Genomic DNA, 18,352 nt, shown 5'->3' on the forward strand with positions numbered 1-18,352 from the left:
CTGCACCTGCCCAGCCACCACCCGCACCACCCAGGGGACACCCCTTCCACTTCCCCTCTTCCATGGGAGACAGCTGGGGTCCAGGGCTGCTGACCATGCCCTCTCTGGGCCTTCTAAGCAAGCCTTGCTCTGGTCACATTCTCACTTATGGGACAAACTGTGCCTGGAAGGGAAAGGAGAGGTGTCACCTATGGTTTTCATCCATATTTGGTTTGATGACCTGATTTGAACATTCTTGGTATTTAAAAAAATACAAAACCTAACTTGCTAGATTAAATAAAAATCTACTCTGCCTCCTTCTTTCATACATGCCCACAAAACTCTCAGTACTTTTTAATGCTTCAACAGACAGTCAGATATTTTTAAGTTGCCATAAATCGAGATCGTTTTACCCAAAACTGGTCTTGAGCAATGCTTTCGTTAGAAATTCTCTGGATCCCCAATGCAGGAAATTTCTGAGATTCCCGAGGAAGAGCAGTATTAGCAGGACAAGGTGATGATACTCAGTCTGTACGTCCAGTTTTTGTTACTAGGATGACAAAGGTTTTGAGGTTGCTTATGTTTGAGGTATTCTGGCTTCTAATGTAAGTTTAGTAGCTCACATGCTCCAAGCATTAAATTCTAATAATTTAGCAGAAACGATTTTTTTATTAGGAAGAGCGAAAGGGAATTGGAAACAATAGCCCTGACTTAAATGTGCATTAATTTCCTCCAGCCCCTTTTTGTTTAAGTATATATTGTGCAAGTTCCATATGAGATTATATGGTTGGGGAAGGAAAAGAAATGAAAAAAAAATAATGCAGGAGGACAAAACAGTATCTTCTCAACCTTTGGACCTTTCTGTGTAATCTACAAGGCAAAATCTTCAGGTCAGAGCTTCCTCCATGGGGATTTTCCACTTCCCCACTCTTGAGAAACCCGTGGAGACACTGACATCCATCACTGACACCCACGGAGAACTGAACCATCTGATAAGACATTGCTTGTTTCCCTCAAGCTCCCATGAATGTACTCTGTGCACAGACCAGTATTTGTATTATGCTGTGAAGAGAAGGGCTTAATCCAAAAGAAGCTGGCAGCCACATCTTTTTAATGAACCATGTGCTGACAAGCCTGGTTGTGAGCTGTTACAGATGTGCGCTGGACATTCTAATGAGATACAGGAAATTCAGGAGGCCAAAAAAAGCCTCTTTGGGTTTTCTGGTTATGCTGGTAGGATCAAAGCTGCTTGTGTTCTACCTGGCATCACTGGGCAAGGGATATGCTCGATGTCCTTAATGAAAACATTACCATTTGTGGTAAAGGCACTGATGCATGTGGATTGCCATAAGGGGGAATAAAAGAGGGGCTGAGTCATTAGCTAAGAATGAGAGCACAGGCACGTTAATTATAGTAACATTTTCTTTGATTCCCCTGTTACGGATCCAGAGATGCCAGACCATGAGTGGAGCCTCGGTGTGAAAGGAGATGGCCAGGATGAATGATCTGGTAAGTAAGGGAAAGCAAAGCCCTAGCAAGACAATAAAACCCTCCGCCCTGCAGAGCAGAGTCTCCAGCCAACGTGTCCAGTGTGGAAGAGGCACCTTTTCCCAGTGGTTTAGCAAAGGAGTGTTCTGGTATTTCTCTTAGAGCACAAGTCAGACACAGGGATTGCCAAAAAGCCGTGCCAAGTCCTGCTCTCAGTTATGTATGCCCACAACAACACTGCACGTGAGCAGATGTTATCTCAGCAGCAACTGAGACATTGGAGCAGATGTAGGATGCTATTTACAGCTCTGCAGCTCCTTGTTTCCATCTCTGTTATCTGTGTGCAGTCTGATTACCAACTGTATTGCTCATGGTATTGCTTTCTGCCAGGCCTGCAAATTCAAACAGATCAATGGTAAAAGTCTGCTTTTACTGATACGTGACAGTTAAAACTTATTTTTAACTAACTGATGAAGCACTTGTCAGCAGATGCCCTAGTTGGCTTGCTTTTTGTCATACCAACAGGCTTATATATAAAAAAGCATAGTCTATGGAATTAAATAGGACGCATGTACAGACCTTTCCCTGCGCAGCTGGGTGGGGTAGCAGTTGCCAGCGCTATTAAGACTACATAAAATATGCAACAGTGACACCTATTGGCGCTCAAACTTTGTACAGTTCGCTGTTTTATTCTGCCTCAGTATTTTTAGCTGCATTATTGATAACAGGAGTGTCCACCCCACACTGCTGTGATACCATGCTGCCACTCTGGGGCGCAGGCCCTGATAGCTGGCAGAGCTGCTGGGGAAAAGAGCTTCTTGGATGACTTGCCATTAGGACTCAAAGGAATTTAGTCTCTGTGAGTGGCCTATTCTCTTTGAACAGTATAAACTGCAGATCATGCTTTTGCAATCCCTGCTCACTGTGGACCCTTTGGTGGTGTTTGGTTTTGTTTGTTTTGGTTTTTTAAGACATTTCCACCTGTGTAAAACTTCATTTGTAGCAAAACACATTGTTTTGCAACATGCTGGGTTGGGAGACAAGGGAATGACACTGCACTGCAATAATTTTTTCTGTCTTGGGAACCCAGTGGTTCTCCAAGGCACAGACTGCTAGCAAAAACATTTCTTCTTTTTGGCTGTGAAGTCCTTGAGGCTGTGTGTTAAGTCCAGCCCAGGGAACTACAGCAATCTTAAAGCTCCAGATTTCCCAGCTCACGAGGAAATTGCAGAATTACGAGTTCTGGAAGTCCCTGGGTTTGTGGTTTTAGATCACTTGACTTGCCAGACCCATCTCTTTCAACATGACAGAATTTACACCCCAGGAGTAATTTTCCTGAGAAAGATAACTAATTCTGTTCTGGGCTCCAGAAAGTCTTGACATCTATTCCTTCGATGTATCTATTTGTCAGTATGCCTGTGCATTGAGAGGGTGAGATACTGTCAAGGAAACAGTTAACATGTATTAGACACTTTACCTTCTTCTCCTTGCCTGGCTGTGAACAATAAACAAGTGGATTTACCCCCTTTCTTGTTCACCATAACAATGTTCTTTCATCTTTTCTGATTTAGGATGGCATGTTTTAAGTGTTTTGAGGTTTGCTTCTAGGTAAAACTGTCTGCTTACTTCATGGGCAAAACAATGATTCTAGCTGAGTGTGTGCTTCAATAGCTATTATTAACTCCCTGTGATCTTTTCCAGTTTCCACAGTTATACCTTAAACTGTCTGGCTCAATGCAAGAGGATAAACTGAGTTGCTGTAATACAGTGTTCTCAAGTATTTCAGGAGCATTGTTATGTCAAGTTAAATCTCCAATTTTGTTAGGTTTGTTAGATTTTTTTAACCCTTTTTCAGTGAAAATATTTCTGACTGTTCTGATTAGTTGCAAATAATTTACTTAGCACCATGTGGCTCTGAAAAGATGTAGGGAAAATGTTAAAGGATGCTGTATTTTAACCAAGTGACATTTGTTTGCTTTCCTTGTCCCATCAGAGAAGCCTCAGAAAAAAAAGAGAGGAAACCCTATAAAATTTATTTGAAAGTTAATTTTAATTTCTATTTTACCTGTTCCTTGTGATAAAGTGGTATCTAGTCAAGTTTAATTGTATGAATGAGTTTTAACTTTCTCACATCTAAGTCAGCTGTCTGTAAAGAAGCCAAAGCTGAGTAAGATCACACATCATGAACGTTATGAAATCTTGTGTAAAATAAAGCAGATGAGGAAGAAACTGTAAGGAGACTGGATTTCCATTGTGGTCACAGTCTTTGCTGTTGCCCAGGGAGAGGTGGTAGCTGATGCATTCACTGCTAATGACTAAGAGAATAATACAAATGTTGCCTCCGGAAGAAGTAGCTTTCCTGCACAGCAATGCAATTAAAACTCCAGTGAGAAGTCAGGACAAGAAACCCATGGCATCAGAGCTCTCCTGGGTGAACAGTTTTATGCATGCAGTACATGATGATGCTCTTTGGGTTACAAGGTTTTCCCTCTAATCACTGTGCTAGGTGTCACTAACAAGCCCCTGGACCTAGAGCTGAAAACAAGGGGAAGCAAATTCACAGGTTTATTCACACAGCTTCATTCCTTTCTTCTTTTTCTTTTCATCACTTTTATCTAAGTGTTTTCTACAGCTCTCATAATTGTTTGTATTTGTGAATCTGGATGTGTGGGTTTAGAAGGCGTCTCCAAGCTGGAGGCACTTGATCCTGATTATAAACTGAGTTAGTTTGAAGAGCTAAAATGTTACATACAGCTCAGATGATGATCAACCAGCATAAAGCAAAGTGAAGAAGCCACAGTCAAAAGGTCATATTGCAAATTAGCCATATTTCTGTATAAAATGTTCATCATATTGTAATACTTTCTTCATCAGTTCTGCAGATAAGCTTGGCTTTTAAAAGTCTCTGCAACTGTCTGGCTGCAGAGACGCTTTGCTGGGGTTCAGAAAAAAGCTTCCTGTCTCCTCCTTAGCTTCTTTCTTCCACATGTCCTTTCTTGATAAAACTGGCCAGCACAGTATGGCTTGGATATCCACCAACAAAAGTATCCAGTCACCAGCATGAGGATTAGGGGGACCAGCCAGTGAAAGAATTAAGGTAATATTAACACGGAGACAAAGTGAGAAAAAAAAAAAAAAAAGAAAAACAACCCCACAATTAAAGGGTAGTCCAACAGATTTCCTACTTCGTTCCAAACTTAGCTTGGTGTCTTTTCCTATGGTGTCAAAACTAGTCTGAGCTTGCACTTGGGAAGAAGCCTTTATCTGTGGTTTTGTCCTTAAGATAGAGTCCTGACAGATATTGATACTTGTGATGAATCTTAAGAGCTGGCATGCAGATTCATCACTTGAAGATGGACATTAATAAAAGGAGAGATGGACATGCAGTTGTTTGGGTTTTTACAATTCCTTTTTCCAGTATGTTCTGCAAGAAATGCTCTTTGATAGGAAGATTCTATCTATCAGTGCTCAGCCACGTATTTTGCTGAGATCAAAGCAAATTGCAGAAGAAATGTCCTAAATAAAAAGCCTATTCCAAAATGCATCATGTCTTTCCATAATCCAAATACAACAGCTAAGACTTGTCATTTAAAAATAAATGGCATATTATTTCAGAAATATATCTTCATGCTCACAGTCCTGTGCTGTCCTCAGGCACATTTTCCCCATAATCTAAAACTTTCTGTTAAAGTAGGAAGCTGATTTTTATGGTACGTAGCCATTTCATATTTACTTTTGGCAGCAAGGAATGTGTATTTCAATCAAAAATTTTCTTGTAAATTCACTAAGCTGTAGGAGAAAAAATCAGGTGTGAATTCAGAACGGCTTCTTTATAAAATTGAGAAGTTATCCCACTCATGTTTTGACAAGCTATTGATTATATGCTCATGGTCAAACTTGTCAACACAGATAAGATACTAATATGAAAATCCTTTGAACATATTGACTGGAGATTTGCCAGAATTCTCAAATGCTGTACAAGTCAAGAGTATTAATCTTGGGGAAAGCAAAGGTCTGGGTGGAATCTGTTTGGAAAAAGAATATCTTTTGTTTTCTTTCTAAAGGAAAAATAGAAAAAGCCAGTAATGTTTGTAAGACTTAAGTCAGTCTCTACACATGCAATTACACAACATCAAAAAATTGATCTAGCTCCTTTTTTAAAAAAACAAATTATACTCTAAAAGCAAAGATTTAATTAATTAATGAAGAAAATACCATATGCTGACCCAAATTTCTATACTTTTTCTGCAGAAACATATATATATCCAGCTGCAAGAAAATACGAATTTTATAACACATACACAGTGTAAGTATATATCATGTCCAATGATGTATTTAATAAATTTGAAGTATTACATGTAATATACATATATAATATATAAATATATTATAAACGTATAGCACTATTTATTTTGTGACAAATATTTAAAAGTATGTAAGTAGTTCCACCACTTCAAATGAAAAAAAAAAAAAAAAAACCCACCTTTTCAAAGTAATTTACAGAGTTTTGCTCCCTATGGCAGAATTTGCTCTGTATAAAGCATCATTAATCCCTATAAAACTGACACTTATCAGTTTTGAGTTGAGTGTAGTTATTATATTTTGTGGAAAAAAACGACTTTTTTCTTTCAGTTTTCTTGTTTCTCATTTATCTTTTTAACTGTTAGATTCTCCCTCAGCAGTTTTTTACTGCTTTGAATGGATCAAAAGTTACAAGTTGCATAGCCATTGGCACTTTTCTCTGCTTCTTGGGCACCTATATCCTTCCTCTGAATACAGAGAGAAGCATTTTATGCAAAGCCAGCTTGCATCACTGCTGGAAGAACCTAAGGAAAGCAGTACAAAAGATGCTAACCTTAGAGAAGTATTTATAAAATCTATACATTATGTCACACTTGCTGAGTGTAACTACAGAGGAAAGTGAAGGGTAAGGTATCTGTCAAATAGAAGCATTTTTCAGAAGAGTATGTTTCTAATCATAGCCCAATCTTTGCAAATCAATTTTTATGCTCTACAACTCATGTTTTGTGTAATTTCTTTTTTATATTTGTATTAATATATTAATAGTATATTAATAATTTTTATTTATTTATCTATGTGCACTTTATAAATTTAAAGTCCTAGAATTGCTCTAACACCAATGAAATTATAATTTCTGGTCTGAGCATCTGCTTCATATGCTGTAGTAGCAGCATGAATTAACAGCCTTAAACAAGAACTTCATATACTATGATACACTGTTTGAATTTAAAGGAGCAGATTTAATTCTGAGATGTTTTGCAAATGGAATATGCTGCTGGCATTGAACCTGTTTACTTATATTGCACCAGGGTTTTTTTGGGGGGATTTGTTTTTTTTTTTCAGGGTGTGCAGGTCGTATTCATCCCTGGGTGAACATAGAAATTTTACAGCAGAAACTTTAAACAGGTCCTCACTTACTTATAGAAAGGCTCTCTTTATTTAACCTCATGATTTAAAATTTGATTTTTGCTGATGCAGGAAGAATTTATTAAATTAAATTACTGATTATCAAATTGAATGCAAATTACACTTCCTTCTGATTCGTTTTACAAATACCATTGATCCAGTAAAATAAAGGTAGGAATATTCACACAAGTCTAGAAGATGATGGAGTAATTTCTGATCAGTTTCTTCACATCCAAATATATTCATAATATCTATTTTCTGCCAACTAAAGGATACAACATGCCTCTGAGGCACCCAGAATATTTCAGACTGGTTGCCTCTGGGCAGAACTGCAGATGCCATTTCCTTTCTGGAACAGATTATCCAAGCTGAGCCCACAGGCTCCCTGACCATGGTTGTTTCTATTTCTGTGCTGTCTGCCCCATTTGCAGTTCTGCCTTTCCCACGTACATGACATCATTAGCTTCCTGGCCAGCTGAGACAAGGTGTTGATTTAGCAGTTTAGGTCATGCCTACATTATGTGTGATGGAGGCAATTATACACAATGGCCTTGTTGCTCCTTTCATTTTCTATCCATTGTCTTGAGAACTACCTGGTATTACTCTTAAATTTTTGGAGAATCCAAATCTTCTTGATTTGAGGCTATTCTCACTTCATCCTTACAAACATGACATCTAAAATGCAACTAAATTTGGTCATAAATGTATTTTTTCTTTCTTTCAGGTTCTTTGCTCACTTATAGTATCTTTTTCGAGATATTTGCCTTAAGGCTGTTCAATTCCTGGCAGCTTTTGCTCCGTCTCAATAGGAGAACCTTTCAGGTTTAGATCTACAGCCCAATTGACTTCACTTTTAATCCAGCTGAATGAAATTCGTACTAAACTTTTCCCTTTAACATACTCATGACCCTGTTGAGTAGTGAAAAGTGAAGGAATGGACTGTAATGGCTGTTAAAGAGTTCCATTTGTCTTTCAGTTTTAAATATATACACCACCTATTGCTAACCTTGTGTTGTCAATCATCCTAAGATTGGTTCAAGCGAGTTTTTACAGACTAAAATCTTTGCGCTGTTGTTATGGATCTGCAGTATTTGGACAGTCAAATTCATGGGTTATTTCTGCTCATACATTTTTTAAAGCATCTTCATTCACTTTTTAATCATTGCCTTAGAGATTTAATTCCATTCCCATTTCCCTGCAGTACAGAATTGTGCAATCATAGAATCAACTAGGTTGGAAAAGACCTTTAAGATCATCAAGTCTAATCATTCTCCCAGGACTGCCAAGTCCACTACTAAACCATGTCACTAAGTGCCTTACCTACACGGTTTCTGAGCACTTCCAGGGATGGTAATTCCACCACACCCTTGGAAGGAAGCCTGTTCTAATGCCTGACTACCCAATTGAAAGCAAATAAGTATGCCAGTTTTTCTTACCCTGCAGTGCTTGATACTTTTTACACTGCTATCCTTTTCCTCTCCCATACCTCTGACTTTTTGTCAGCACACTGGGAAGATCTTTGTGAAAGCCATGATTGCTACTGGCATTCATACAGATTTACCAGCTTGGGCATCACCTGGCCTCCTAGCATGATTTGGATAAATATACTCCATAAAACAATGGTATAGAGTTGTCTTGTGGTTTTATTTGCTTCTAGAGGCAAAACACAGATTAAGGAAACTGATTTGAAGGTGTGAGAGATCTTGAGAGATTGGTTTCAGAGGATTCTTCAACCTCCAAACTTACAGTGTCACAGGACAGCCTTCGCAGCGTTGAGTGGCTAACACAGCAGGCTTTATCTTTCACTGAAACTGGCAGGTAGATGGTCTTTCTTTATGTCTTTTTTATCAGTCCCTGGTACTTTCATTTCATAATGCTTGCTATGATTTTTGCTTCTAAAATAAAGGATAGTAGTATTATTTCTGCCTTTACATACAGTCTAAGTCCATTTTTTCCAAGTTACTTTTGCTTAGATCAGCTGGAAGCAGTTCTTCTTTAGCTATCACAACATAGTAAAGAAATAATAACCCAAGTTAAATATAGGCTCATGCAGAATAGTCTGCCATGGCAAAGAGCAGGAAATTGGTTGCAGTTGAACTAATATTTCTCTTTAAATGATCGGTAGCTGCTATTTGCTACACAGCTTCTGCACACCCCTAGGCAATTCCGAATGCCTTTGTAAAACTCTCTGTGTGCCTGTGTGTGGAGAGGTGGTGTGATTTCTCATGCTTGTAGCTTTTTTGTACAGCAGAAATGCTTGACTATATAAGAGTGCTGTAGAAAATGTATAGTGTATCAGACAACCCATGTATAGTATTTCCCCTTTCTGAGTAGAGAATAAAAGAAGTGCATCTCAAAATAGGGAACTTCCATCCAGGCTTGTAAACTCCTCTGTCTTGGATATTTTAAACAGCTAAAGAGGCAAAACCACACAAAAGGACACATGCAGTTCAGTACAGTGTAGGTTAGTATATTGGACATAAGGCTCAAAACAATTTTTTGAAATAGCAATTTTGAAATAACATTCTTGTTGCATTCTGGATATTTTGTTCCTAGATATTGAAATTGCATTATTGTTTTTGCACAGAGAGGTATGAAGACATTTCCAATCACTTTTCTGTGTATCCTATATACAAATCATGCCCTATCCAGTCTCTCCCAGGTGAAATACTCACAATGTTTTTATCTTTTTCTTTTTTTTTTTTTTTTTTAATCTATTTCTGTGACACATTTCCCCATTCCCTGGTTTTCAACAATTGTTCCTTCCACTCCAAGTGTAGCTGGGTGAAGGAACACTGTAACAATGGCGATGTCAGAACTGATATAACACAGGAGCTGGTGGGATATTACATGCAAAGCTATATTTTGTAATGATTTCTTATAGCCACCATAGCAATAGAAAATGTGTTCTTTATCAATCAAAAGAATTTCCAGTAAATAATAATCTTAACATAACAATATTTTTCAGGATAGTCTATAGACATGATGGGAGGGAAACACTAATACACAAAAATATTCAGTGATAACATGAAAGCTTGTGGTAAGTAGATTTATTATTATCTTGTTCTGAATGACTTTCTTTCTTCAGTAGATCAGCTGTCTGAAAAACACCCCTAACATTTTTCACAGTAAGTCTTCAGAGCTGATACTGAGATCATCTAATGGCACTAGTGTTCTCACAAAAGCTTTACTGCTGCAGTGGCCACATTTGTTCCACTGCAATTACTCACTCCTCAGTTTATATGAAGGGAAGGACCTCAATGGCATCACTGACACTGCACCTGGAACTATCCTTACCTCAGTCAGTAACCAAACAGAACTGTAGTATGGCAGAAAAGAAATCTTAGCCACATCAAAACATATATTTTCCTGTGTGGTGTAAATATGGCAGTAGAATTGAAATGGCTTGAAATGTGTGTGAGAGATGACAGTAAAATTCACTTTCTAGACCCATTAAACATAAAAATATGACATGAGATATTTATTTAACTGAGGAACATAAACAATGTTATGTGACTTCATGGAAAATTGGATTTTTAATTTCACATACCTAAATACAGAACATCGTAAGATATATAAGGACATCCCAATAGCAGTATTCTTGGAGTTTCTGTCACAATATATTGACTCATCTAAACATCACATAGTTACCAAAGCCTAACCAAAGTTCAGGTTGCCTTCCCTCTGTGTCGTGAAAGGAAGACTTGGACGACTCAATATGAGTTAACAGCAAGCTTCGTTTATTGGGTTCCAACCTTTGGTTAATATAACAGTAAATATGCAAATACTAGGCACTTGATTGGTTCTGGCACAAATAAGGCATTGCGTAAGCTCTACATTTTTGCAGCTACACCGTGCACCCCCCCACCATCCTCTTTCTGATGCACTTATCGCTTAGTGTCCTTGGCTGTGATTGGTCATAGTATGTTGTTGTTTGCCGGTGTCCTTCAGTTCCTCATTATCTGGCATGAGAAGTCTGCACCATGTTCTACACAGATGTCTTGTTTCAGCTCGTTGATGGGAACGTGACCTTTTTCGACAAGCAGTCCCCCACAATTCCCCCGTTTTTCTTTATGAAGGAATAAGGACTGAGTCAGGAGTCGTTGTAAACAAGTAGAATAACATTGCAAAGCATAACAAAGTAACAAACCCCCTATAATTATGAGACCTATAACGGCGAAGCAGCTTGTAAAACAAACGTATATGCAGCTCTATGAAGTGAACCTCGATTTTCAAATAACTTGAGTAATTCAAAATCTGTACTTCTAAAATCAGTTAAATATTTCCGAAGTGCTATAAGCGGGTTACATAAAAGATAATTTGACAGATTATACAAAAAGTCCTTGTTTCAGCCAACTCTGGTGAAGATATCTTATAGACTGATAACTATCACAATAAAATTCTACTGTAGGGTCACACTGATGACAAAAACTACAAGGCAGTGTCTACTGTGGTTGCCAAGTCCATTCTGAGGTTGCCGGTGGTGGCTGGTTGCAAGGCAATGGAGTTTGACTTGCTGCGTACACACGTTGAGGCACAGGGGCTGTAGGACCCATACTTGGGATCATCGCGCGAGGGGTCTTGGCGCTCCGCTGCCTGTTTCCCGACCGGTTCTGTTTGCGTCAACAGGTAGCAGCACAATGGTTATCCATTTGACAATTAGGGCACCAAACCGAGTGGTGGCAATCTTTTCTCGTGTGCCCATTTTGACCACATCTAAAAAATCGAGGACCCTTGACCATACCGGTGGCTTGCAAAGGTGCCAAGGCCGCTAGTACTTGTGAATGACTTCTTTGAATTGCCTCTCTCACTGCTTTTACTGCCTCAATCAACATTGCCTGATGCCCCATAGGTACCCGTGCCATTCGTTCTAACATCTCTTCTACAGTGGCATTTGCAGGTAACTGAACAAGTATTTGCCTTATAGCATCATTACAGTTCTGTATTGTACACTGACGCAGTAAAATACCATGCATGTATTCTGGAGTACCTGACTTCCTTATAGCATCAGCTACCCTATCCACAAAGGTACTGAAGGGCTCGTCCTTTTTCTGTGTTACTTTCATGTAGGCAGGAGCTGCAGTAATATCTTTAATCTGTGATAGAGCTTGCAAGGCTAGTCTCATAGATTCTTTTAACAATTCTGGACCTAGCTGGACTTGAGCCTCCTTAGTGAAGAACTGTCCAATTCCCATCAGGTGTTGTAATTGCACCCCAATCAGGGGATCTCCCTGGCCTCACTGAACTGCAATTGCCTTTTGACAGGCTTTCTGCCAATATATGTTCCATAACAACAACTGTGAAGGGGTGAGGATTAATTTTACAATACTTTTAGTATAACAGCAAATCTGTTCCCCAAATATATGACAACATTTGCCTAGTGGGTTCAGACTGAATGCCTGTAGAAGAAACAGTTTGCCTTAACTGAGATAGATAGTAATTTCCAATTTAAGGGAGACATTTCAGCATTTACTGCCTGACCTTGAGCGTTAATCTGGTACTTAACAGGAAAGGCGAGAATCATTTCCTGCAACGCCTGCAAACAATCAAAATCATTGTTTGACAGAGCCTCTCTCTGAATAGATTTCCAGTCTATCACCTGGATTCGCATTTGTCTACCTGTGCTCTGCAACTTTACCTTTTTTTCTTCTCTCTCTTTTTTTTATTTTTTTTTTTTCAGGAGTTGTTCACCCTGCTTTGCACGGCTACAAACAGCAGCCTGCTCGGCAGCAGCTACAGCTGCCTGCCTGCTTCAGCAGCAACCATAAATACCTGTCAGCAACCGCACTTTTGCATTAACCCTTTCTTGCCTGAAATGTTAAACCACTACCTGTTAAAAACTTTTACATGAACACGATAACAAAAAAAATACATAGAACACCATCTGCTCTCATCACACACACATACGTATGGGATCCCACAAGCACACTCCACACAACTACAATATTTGAAACACAAAATCCAGACAATCATTACTCACACTACACAGTCCCACGTACAGAACGTGGCACAAGGACTCTGTGAAGACTATCAGGAAACCAGCTCCAACAAGCATCATCGCAGTGTGAGGTGGCAGGCTCAGCCCTAGCGAGCGTCCCCGCAGAGGCTCTGCCTCCCCCACATCGCATGAGGCTTGGGCTTTTATACTGACCATAATGCACACTCATTCTGACACAGGTGGCCAGCCTACGCCAGAAGAAGTGGCCAGCAATATCTATAAAGGTTTCCAAGCATCAATAGAATCATAGACATTTTTGCCAACTTCTAGTACATGAGTATCACAGACAGACTGTATCAAATGAGTTGTATATGGGGCCCCAAGTCCACGATCCGTCACAGTCCGCCACAGTCCTCCCGATACCCCTGATAAGGGCATACAAGAGACTTTCCCACCGCGGGTCTTGATCCAGCACATACATCACAGGGAAAGCACACAATACATCTGCATCCCACACCCATCTCGCTTCTCCCTTTACAGCTGCCCATTTATCATGAGGATCTGGGGGATATAAATTAGGCTTCTTTTCCGGCTCCATGTCAAAAGGACCATCCAGGTCAGCATCAGAATTAACGGGCGTCAGAACCTCAGGAACAGCAACAGCAGCCTGATGAGCACCCACAAGTTCCTTCTTGGGGTCAATAGGGTCCGGGTCAAAAAGACTGTCTTCATCTCTGTCCTCAGTCTTTGCAGACGCGGCGGTAACTGGCAGAGGCTCAGGGGTGGCCAGGGGTGGGGAGCGGGGGGGGCACTGGGTTTCACGATCTCACTTTTTGACTTTAACGTCTCTAAAATAGTTCTCCAAATGACTAACAAATGTTTCACAGTGTCACTGCCTTTTGTGGCTGCGTCCCACAACTTAACTCGTGCACCATTCCACAAAGAGACCTCAGATAAGGTAGACTCATCAGTCTCTGGATAATGCGTCCTCGACCATTTCAACATTAAATTTAAGTCTGTCTCTTTAAAGGTTGCTCCCTTCACCTTAAGGACTGAAAACATCCATAAAACAGAGACTTCTTCCTTAGCGATTTTCTCCCAAGTCCCAAGTTCAAAGGCTTCTCCACCCCCCTGGATTAAGTCCTTCTCCTTAATACCACGCTTTTCTAAAAGCAATTTAATAAATTTAGGGCAGCTTGCCTCTCCATACCCCCTTTTAAGGTGCTCGCGCTCCGTTGCCCTACGAGGCTTCGGCTGCTCCTCCTCCTTGATGCAACGCTGTCGATACAGCCACTGCAAGTCCGGCGGCGCCCAGGTCCCGTCTATATGATCGTCCTTTCACATGATGCGCTGCTTTGACCCTCCGGGGCAAAATCGGAGCCAAGTGCCAGTTTTCACGGCCGTGGTGTTGTTACCATCCAAGCGAAGACAAGTATCACGTCGGAGTCACCATTTCTTTCCTGTTAGGGTGGTGAGGCACTGGAATGGGTTGCCCAGGGAGGTTGTGAGTGCTCCATCCCTGGCAGTGTTGAAGGCCAGGTTGGATGAAGCCTTGTGTGGGATGGTTTAGTGAGAGGTGTCCCTGTCCATGGCAGGGGGGCTGGAACTAGATGATCTTGAGGTCCTTTCCAACCCTAACCATTCTATGGTTCTATGATTCTATAAGTGTCCCAGCCTGTCTTCATAAGAGAGGTACTCCAGCCCAATTTCAGCCTATAAAGCATTCTATGTTTAAATGTAATAATTTTTACATCTTATGTGGGCATTATTTTGCCTGGTTTTAACCATCTAGAGGTTTTCTCTCCAGCCTAAACTAACCATTTAGGCTTCCTTTATAATCAATAGAGGGAAGACAAATATGCCTCTAGAAAGGCTAAATGAAAGAATGGAAAATGCTGGGATAACATTTGTTTAGTGGGACTGAGTATAGAAAACTTAGCAGAAGTGAAGCCATTAAGGCAAGCATATTCTTTTCAGATCAATCTGTAACATGGCAAAATACACTCAAGCCTAAACTCCAGTGCCAGGCACTCTTCCATTAAAAATCATGAGGCACTGATTCACTCTGTGACCACTTGACATAGAGATACATACCTAAAGTGGACAAAACATTACCTAATGACTCGTTAATCTGGTATCGGATTGCCCTGTATGTCAGTCTGATTCAAAGATGAAAGGCACAGTTGTGAAATTGCACAATGCAATTGTGCACTGTGACAGAGTGCGATGTTTTCTGCAGCTCACCCTGGAGGAACATGATGTAAAAATCGTTTAATATAAGAGGTTTCTGAAAATTCATAGGCATGGTCAGGCAGGCAACCAATGCTCCATCCCTGACAGTGTTCAAGGCCAGCTTGGACAGAGCCTCAGGCAACATGGTCTAGTGTGAGGGTGTCCCTGCCCATGGCAGGAGGTTGGAACTAGATGATCTTAAGGTCCTTTCTAGCCCTAGCTATTTTATGATTCTATGACTCCATGATTAGAACAAGTGTAAAACATGGCAGAGAAAATGTAACTGATTAAGAAGTTGTAACTTCAACAAAGTTGAAGGAAGGAAATACGGATGTTTACCTAGTGCTTTTCCTGTTGTGATATTCAAATATCTTTCTTCCTTGGAAATTAATAGACACCAAGTTCAGTATTGAATAGAATATTCATATATGTGGTGGAGTTTTGTGTGCTCATCTATAAAACAGTTTACATCTAAAATTTAACTTATCTTTCAGCTCACTGAAATAAAAAGCAAGGCATGCAGAAGCACACTGAGAATAGAGAAATGGAGATCAACACATTAAGAAGTACAAAGAACAAAGCTACAGCTTGAGTAAATTAATGTACATGCAGTTGAAAAGTTACAGACTAACGTCGGCAGCGGTGGGTCTGGGAGGGGCGATTATACGCCAGTCCCAAGTGGGTCACATCTGGCGCCCTGGAAAAAAAATATAACACAGGAATGGTGGGGCGGGGTGGGGTGGTCAATTACAGCCAAACACTAATTTTCTGCAGCCACCTTGTGTCGAAAAACGGAAAATGCAGCTTTCAAAACCTGTTTTTGTAAGCACAGCGCCCGTCTTCAGCAAGATGCTGGACACAAGGATAACTTGAGGTTCGTAAATGTCTCTGCTGTTGCCAGGGGGCATACTCCCATGTGTTATGTCAGTGCGAAAACACTCTGAATTAGGGTGGATTTGCACTGATACACAGTTTCTAGGAGGAAATGTGACATATCGTGAGTCATTACTTTTAGATTCCACATCTATAAAGCTTGAGCTCTACCAAAATCAAAGGGCATCTTTCCATTTATCTATACACTTAGTCAGGTCCAGTTAAAAATTATTTGTTCACAGGGCAAAAAAAAAATATAGAGTTCATACTCTTTAAAAAGTGTGATAATTATGTTTGGAAGAGGAGATCCACAGAAATGAGGGGTCAGAGACCAGAAATGGCTATTGATTGAGCTTTAGCGTGCAGTCCTAAAATCCTCTTATTACATGATACTGCATCTGCTCTAGACACAGAAAGCAAGATGCTGATTCACATTGGACTTAGAAAAGTAAATGCTTTGTCACTGGTATAACCCTCATTTCTTTTATCTCAAATTATGTATTGAATTTAAATTCAGAGAGAAGACACAAGTGACAGCTATCATTTTCCATGACATGTTTGTAACAAGGACAAGGGTTATTTCCCTATTCATGGCGAAAAGCTGCCCACTGTTCTTCTGTGACAATATTCTCCTATCTTTCATCTCACCATCACTGAACCAGATTTCTGTTTGGCTCATCCAGCTAGGGGCTGAAGCCATGCAGTAGCCATCTGAGTAGATGAGCCCTCACTGTAACACTCCACACAGCTTAACTGTTCTGAGCATTTAACTCAGAAGGAAGCTGAGTCAGAGGACTTTTGAAAGAAGTCTTTGTCTCTCTTCTTTGGTTGTATAGGCAGGTGGCAGGTACTAACCTGCACATTTTTTTATTCCTGGATATTTGGCATCTGTGCTTAGGTGATGTGAATGGATTTCCTCCATAAATTGCCAGATTATAAACCTTATGGGTTTTATGTGGCTGTGGAGAACCAAAGCTACCTTTTTGAGGCAAACACATTGCCTTCAGATCATTGCCAGATGATGCTGAGCAGTGTTTACCAGTGGCAGACAACTGGTGTCATGCTGTTAGAACTGGTGGGGCCCTGGCAAAACAGACATGTACATTCTGCCAGTCTCTATGAAAACGCTCCCAACTTTGTACCTCATGGGCAGGCTCTTCAACAGCATTAAAAAAAAAAAAAAAAAAAAAAAATCACCAAAAAAAGCTCCAAAAGAAACAGAAGCAGCAAAATGAACCAAAAGAGAATGCCAGTTATGACTTCAGCCGGCCAGGGAGAGGAGCAAGTTGTAGACTTCAGTCAGTTGTGAGAGGATCATGGATTATAAATATGTTCAGAAAATGAGATCAATGGGATATAACAGCAGTGTCAATATGGCAAATTAGAGGAATTACTCTAAACCACCAAGCAACAGGGGACACGAATTGCAGTTTGGTATTTTGTTTACAGGCCAGGCAAGGTCAAACTACTATTATTATCGCTCACCGGCTTTCCGCCACTCAGACTGCAGATGTAATAGTGGGCATTGTGGATGGCGCAGTGGTTGAAATGAGAACACACGCAGAGAAAAAGGAGCCACAATATTCACTTGTAACCTCACAGATACATATATTACTATTGTTATTGTTATTTGTATAATCATTGTATGCAGGATGAAGACCCCAATGATCACAGTTTTAGATGTGATAGCTGGAAATGCATTTGCTACTCAGAAGTTTTACAAATGGTGGTTTCTTTTATGCAGCATGGTGCTTTTTTTATTTGTGAACATCTCAGAAGATCATTAAAAGTCATTTAAGTTCATAAGTAATGCATAATCACTCATAAAGTGGCATTTAAGCACAGATGCGGAAACACCAAGTGACCAAACAGCTGTAAAAGGAGGCTTTCTCATTGGAGTGAGAGATGTAATTGCCTCTGGATAATTTGAGCACCTGAACACATTTGCAAAAAAAACATACGTCAAATGGTTTTTGAAACTCTTCTGTGTCCATCCAGTTTATTTGAGTTTCCACAGGATAGAAAAAGATCACATCTCTGACATCAGTGATACTCAGCCTCAGCTAAGTATCATGCAAGGATACTGTATAGAGGACAGAGGTTTAGAGATTTGCAACAAATACCCCCAGCACATTTGGTCAAATCCTTGAAATGCAGAAAGACCGATGGTCTCTCTCCCATAGGCTTATTTCTTGAGTGGTTCGTCAGGGGGTGGGGAAAAGGGAAAGCCACCAAGTTTGCTACTGGAGATGCTGGTGTAGGCTGCAGAAGACAGCCCCAGCTGTGTTCCTATCTGAAATGAGGAAATTTTTGTGCCTGCTTGAACAAACTGCTCTTCTAGGCAAAACATCAGCATTTTTCACATGCACTAGTAGAAAATGGTACTGCCTCTGCCCAGCTCTGGTAGAAAGTGAG

General features: G+C 40.2%; 1 protein-coding gene across 1 annotated transcript in view; it reads left to right on the forward strand.

Annotated features, from left to right (window-relative positions):
• ABCB5 (ATP binding cassette subfamily B member 5) overlaps positions 1-17,628 on the forward strand; it is a 50,345-nt gene extending 32,717 nt beyond the window's left edge. The window contains 1 exon segment of the mRNA XM_065666299.1: positions 17,387-17,628. Within this exon segment, the coding sequence (XP_065522371.1) occupies positions 17,387-17,575 (189 nt within the window). The 3' untranslated portion in view covers positions 17,576-17,628.
• Positions 17,629-18,352: the final 724 nt, after the last annotated feature.

Source organism: Lathamus discolor, chromosome 2 (assembly GCF_037157495.1).
Source record: "Lathamus discolor isolate bLatDis1 chromosome 2, bLatDis1.hap1, whole genome shotgun sequence".
Classification (NCBI taxonomy): domain Eukaryota; kingdom Metazoa; phylum Chordata; class Aves; order Psittaciformes; family Psittacidae; genus Lathamus; species Lathamus discolor.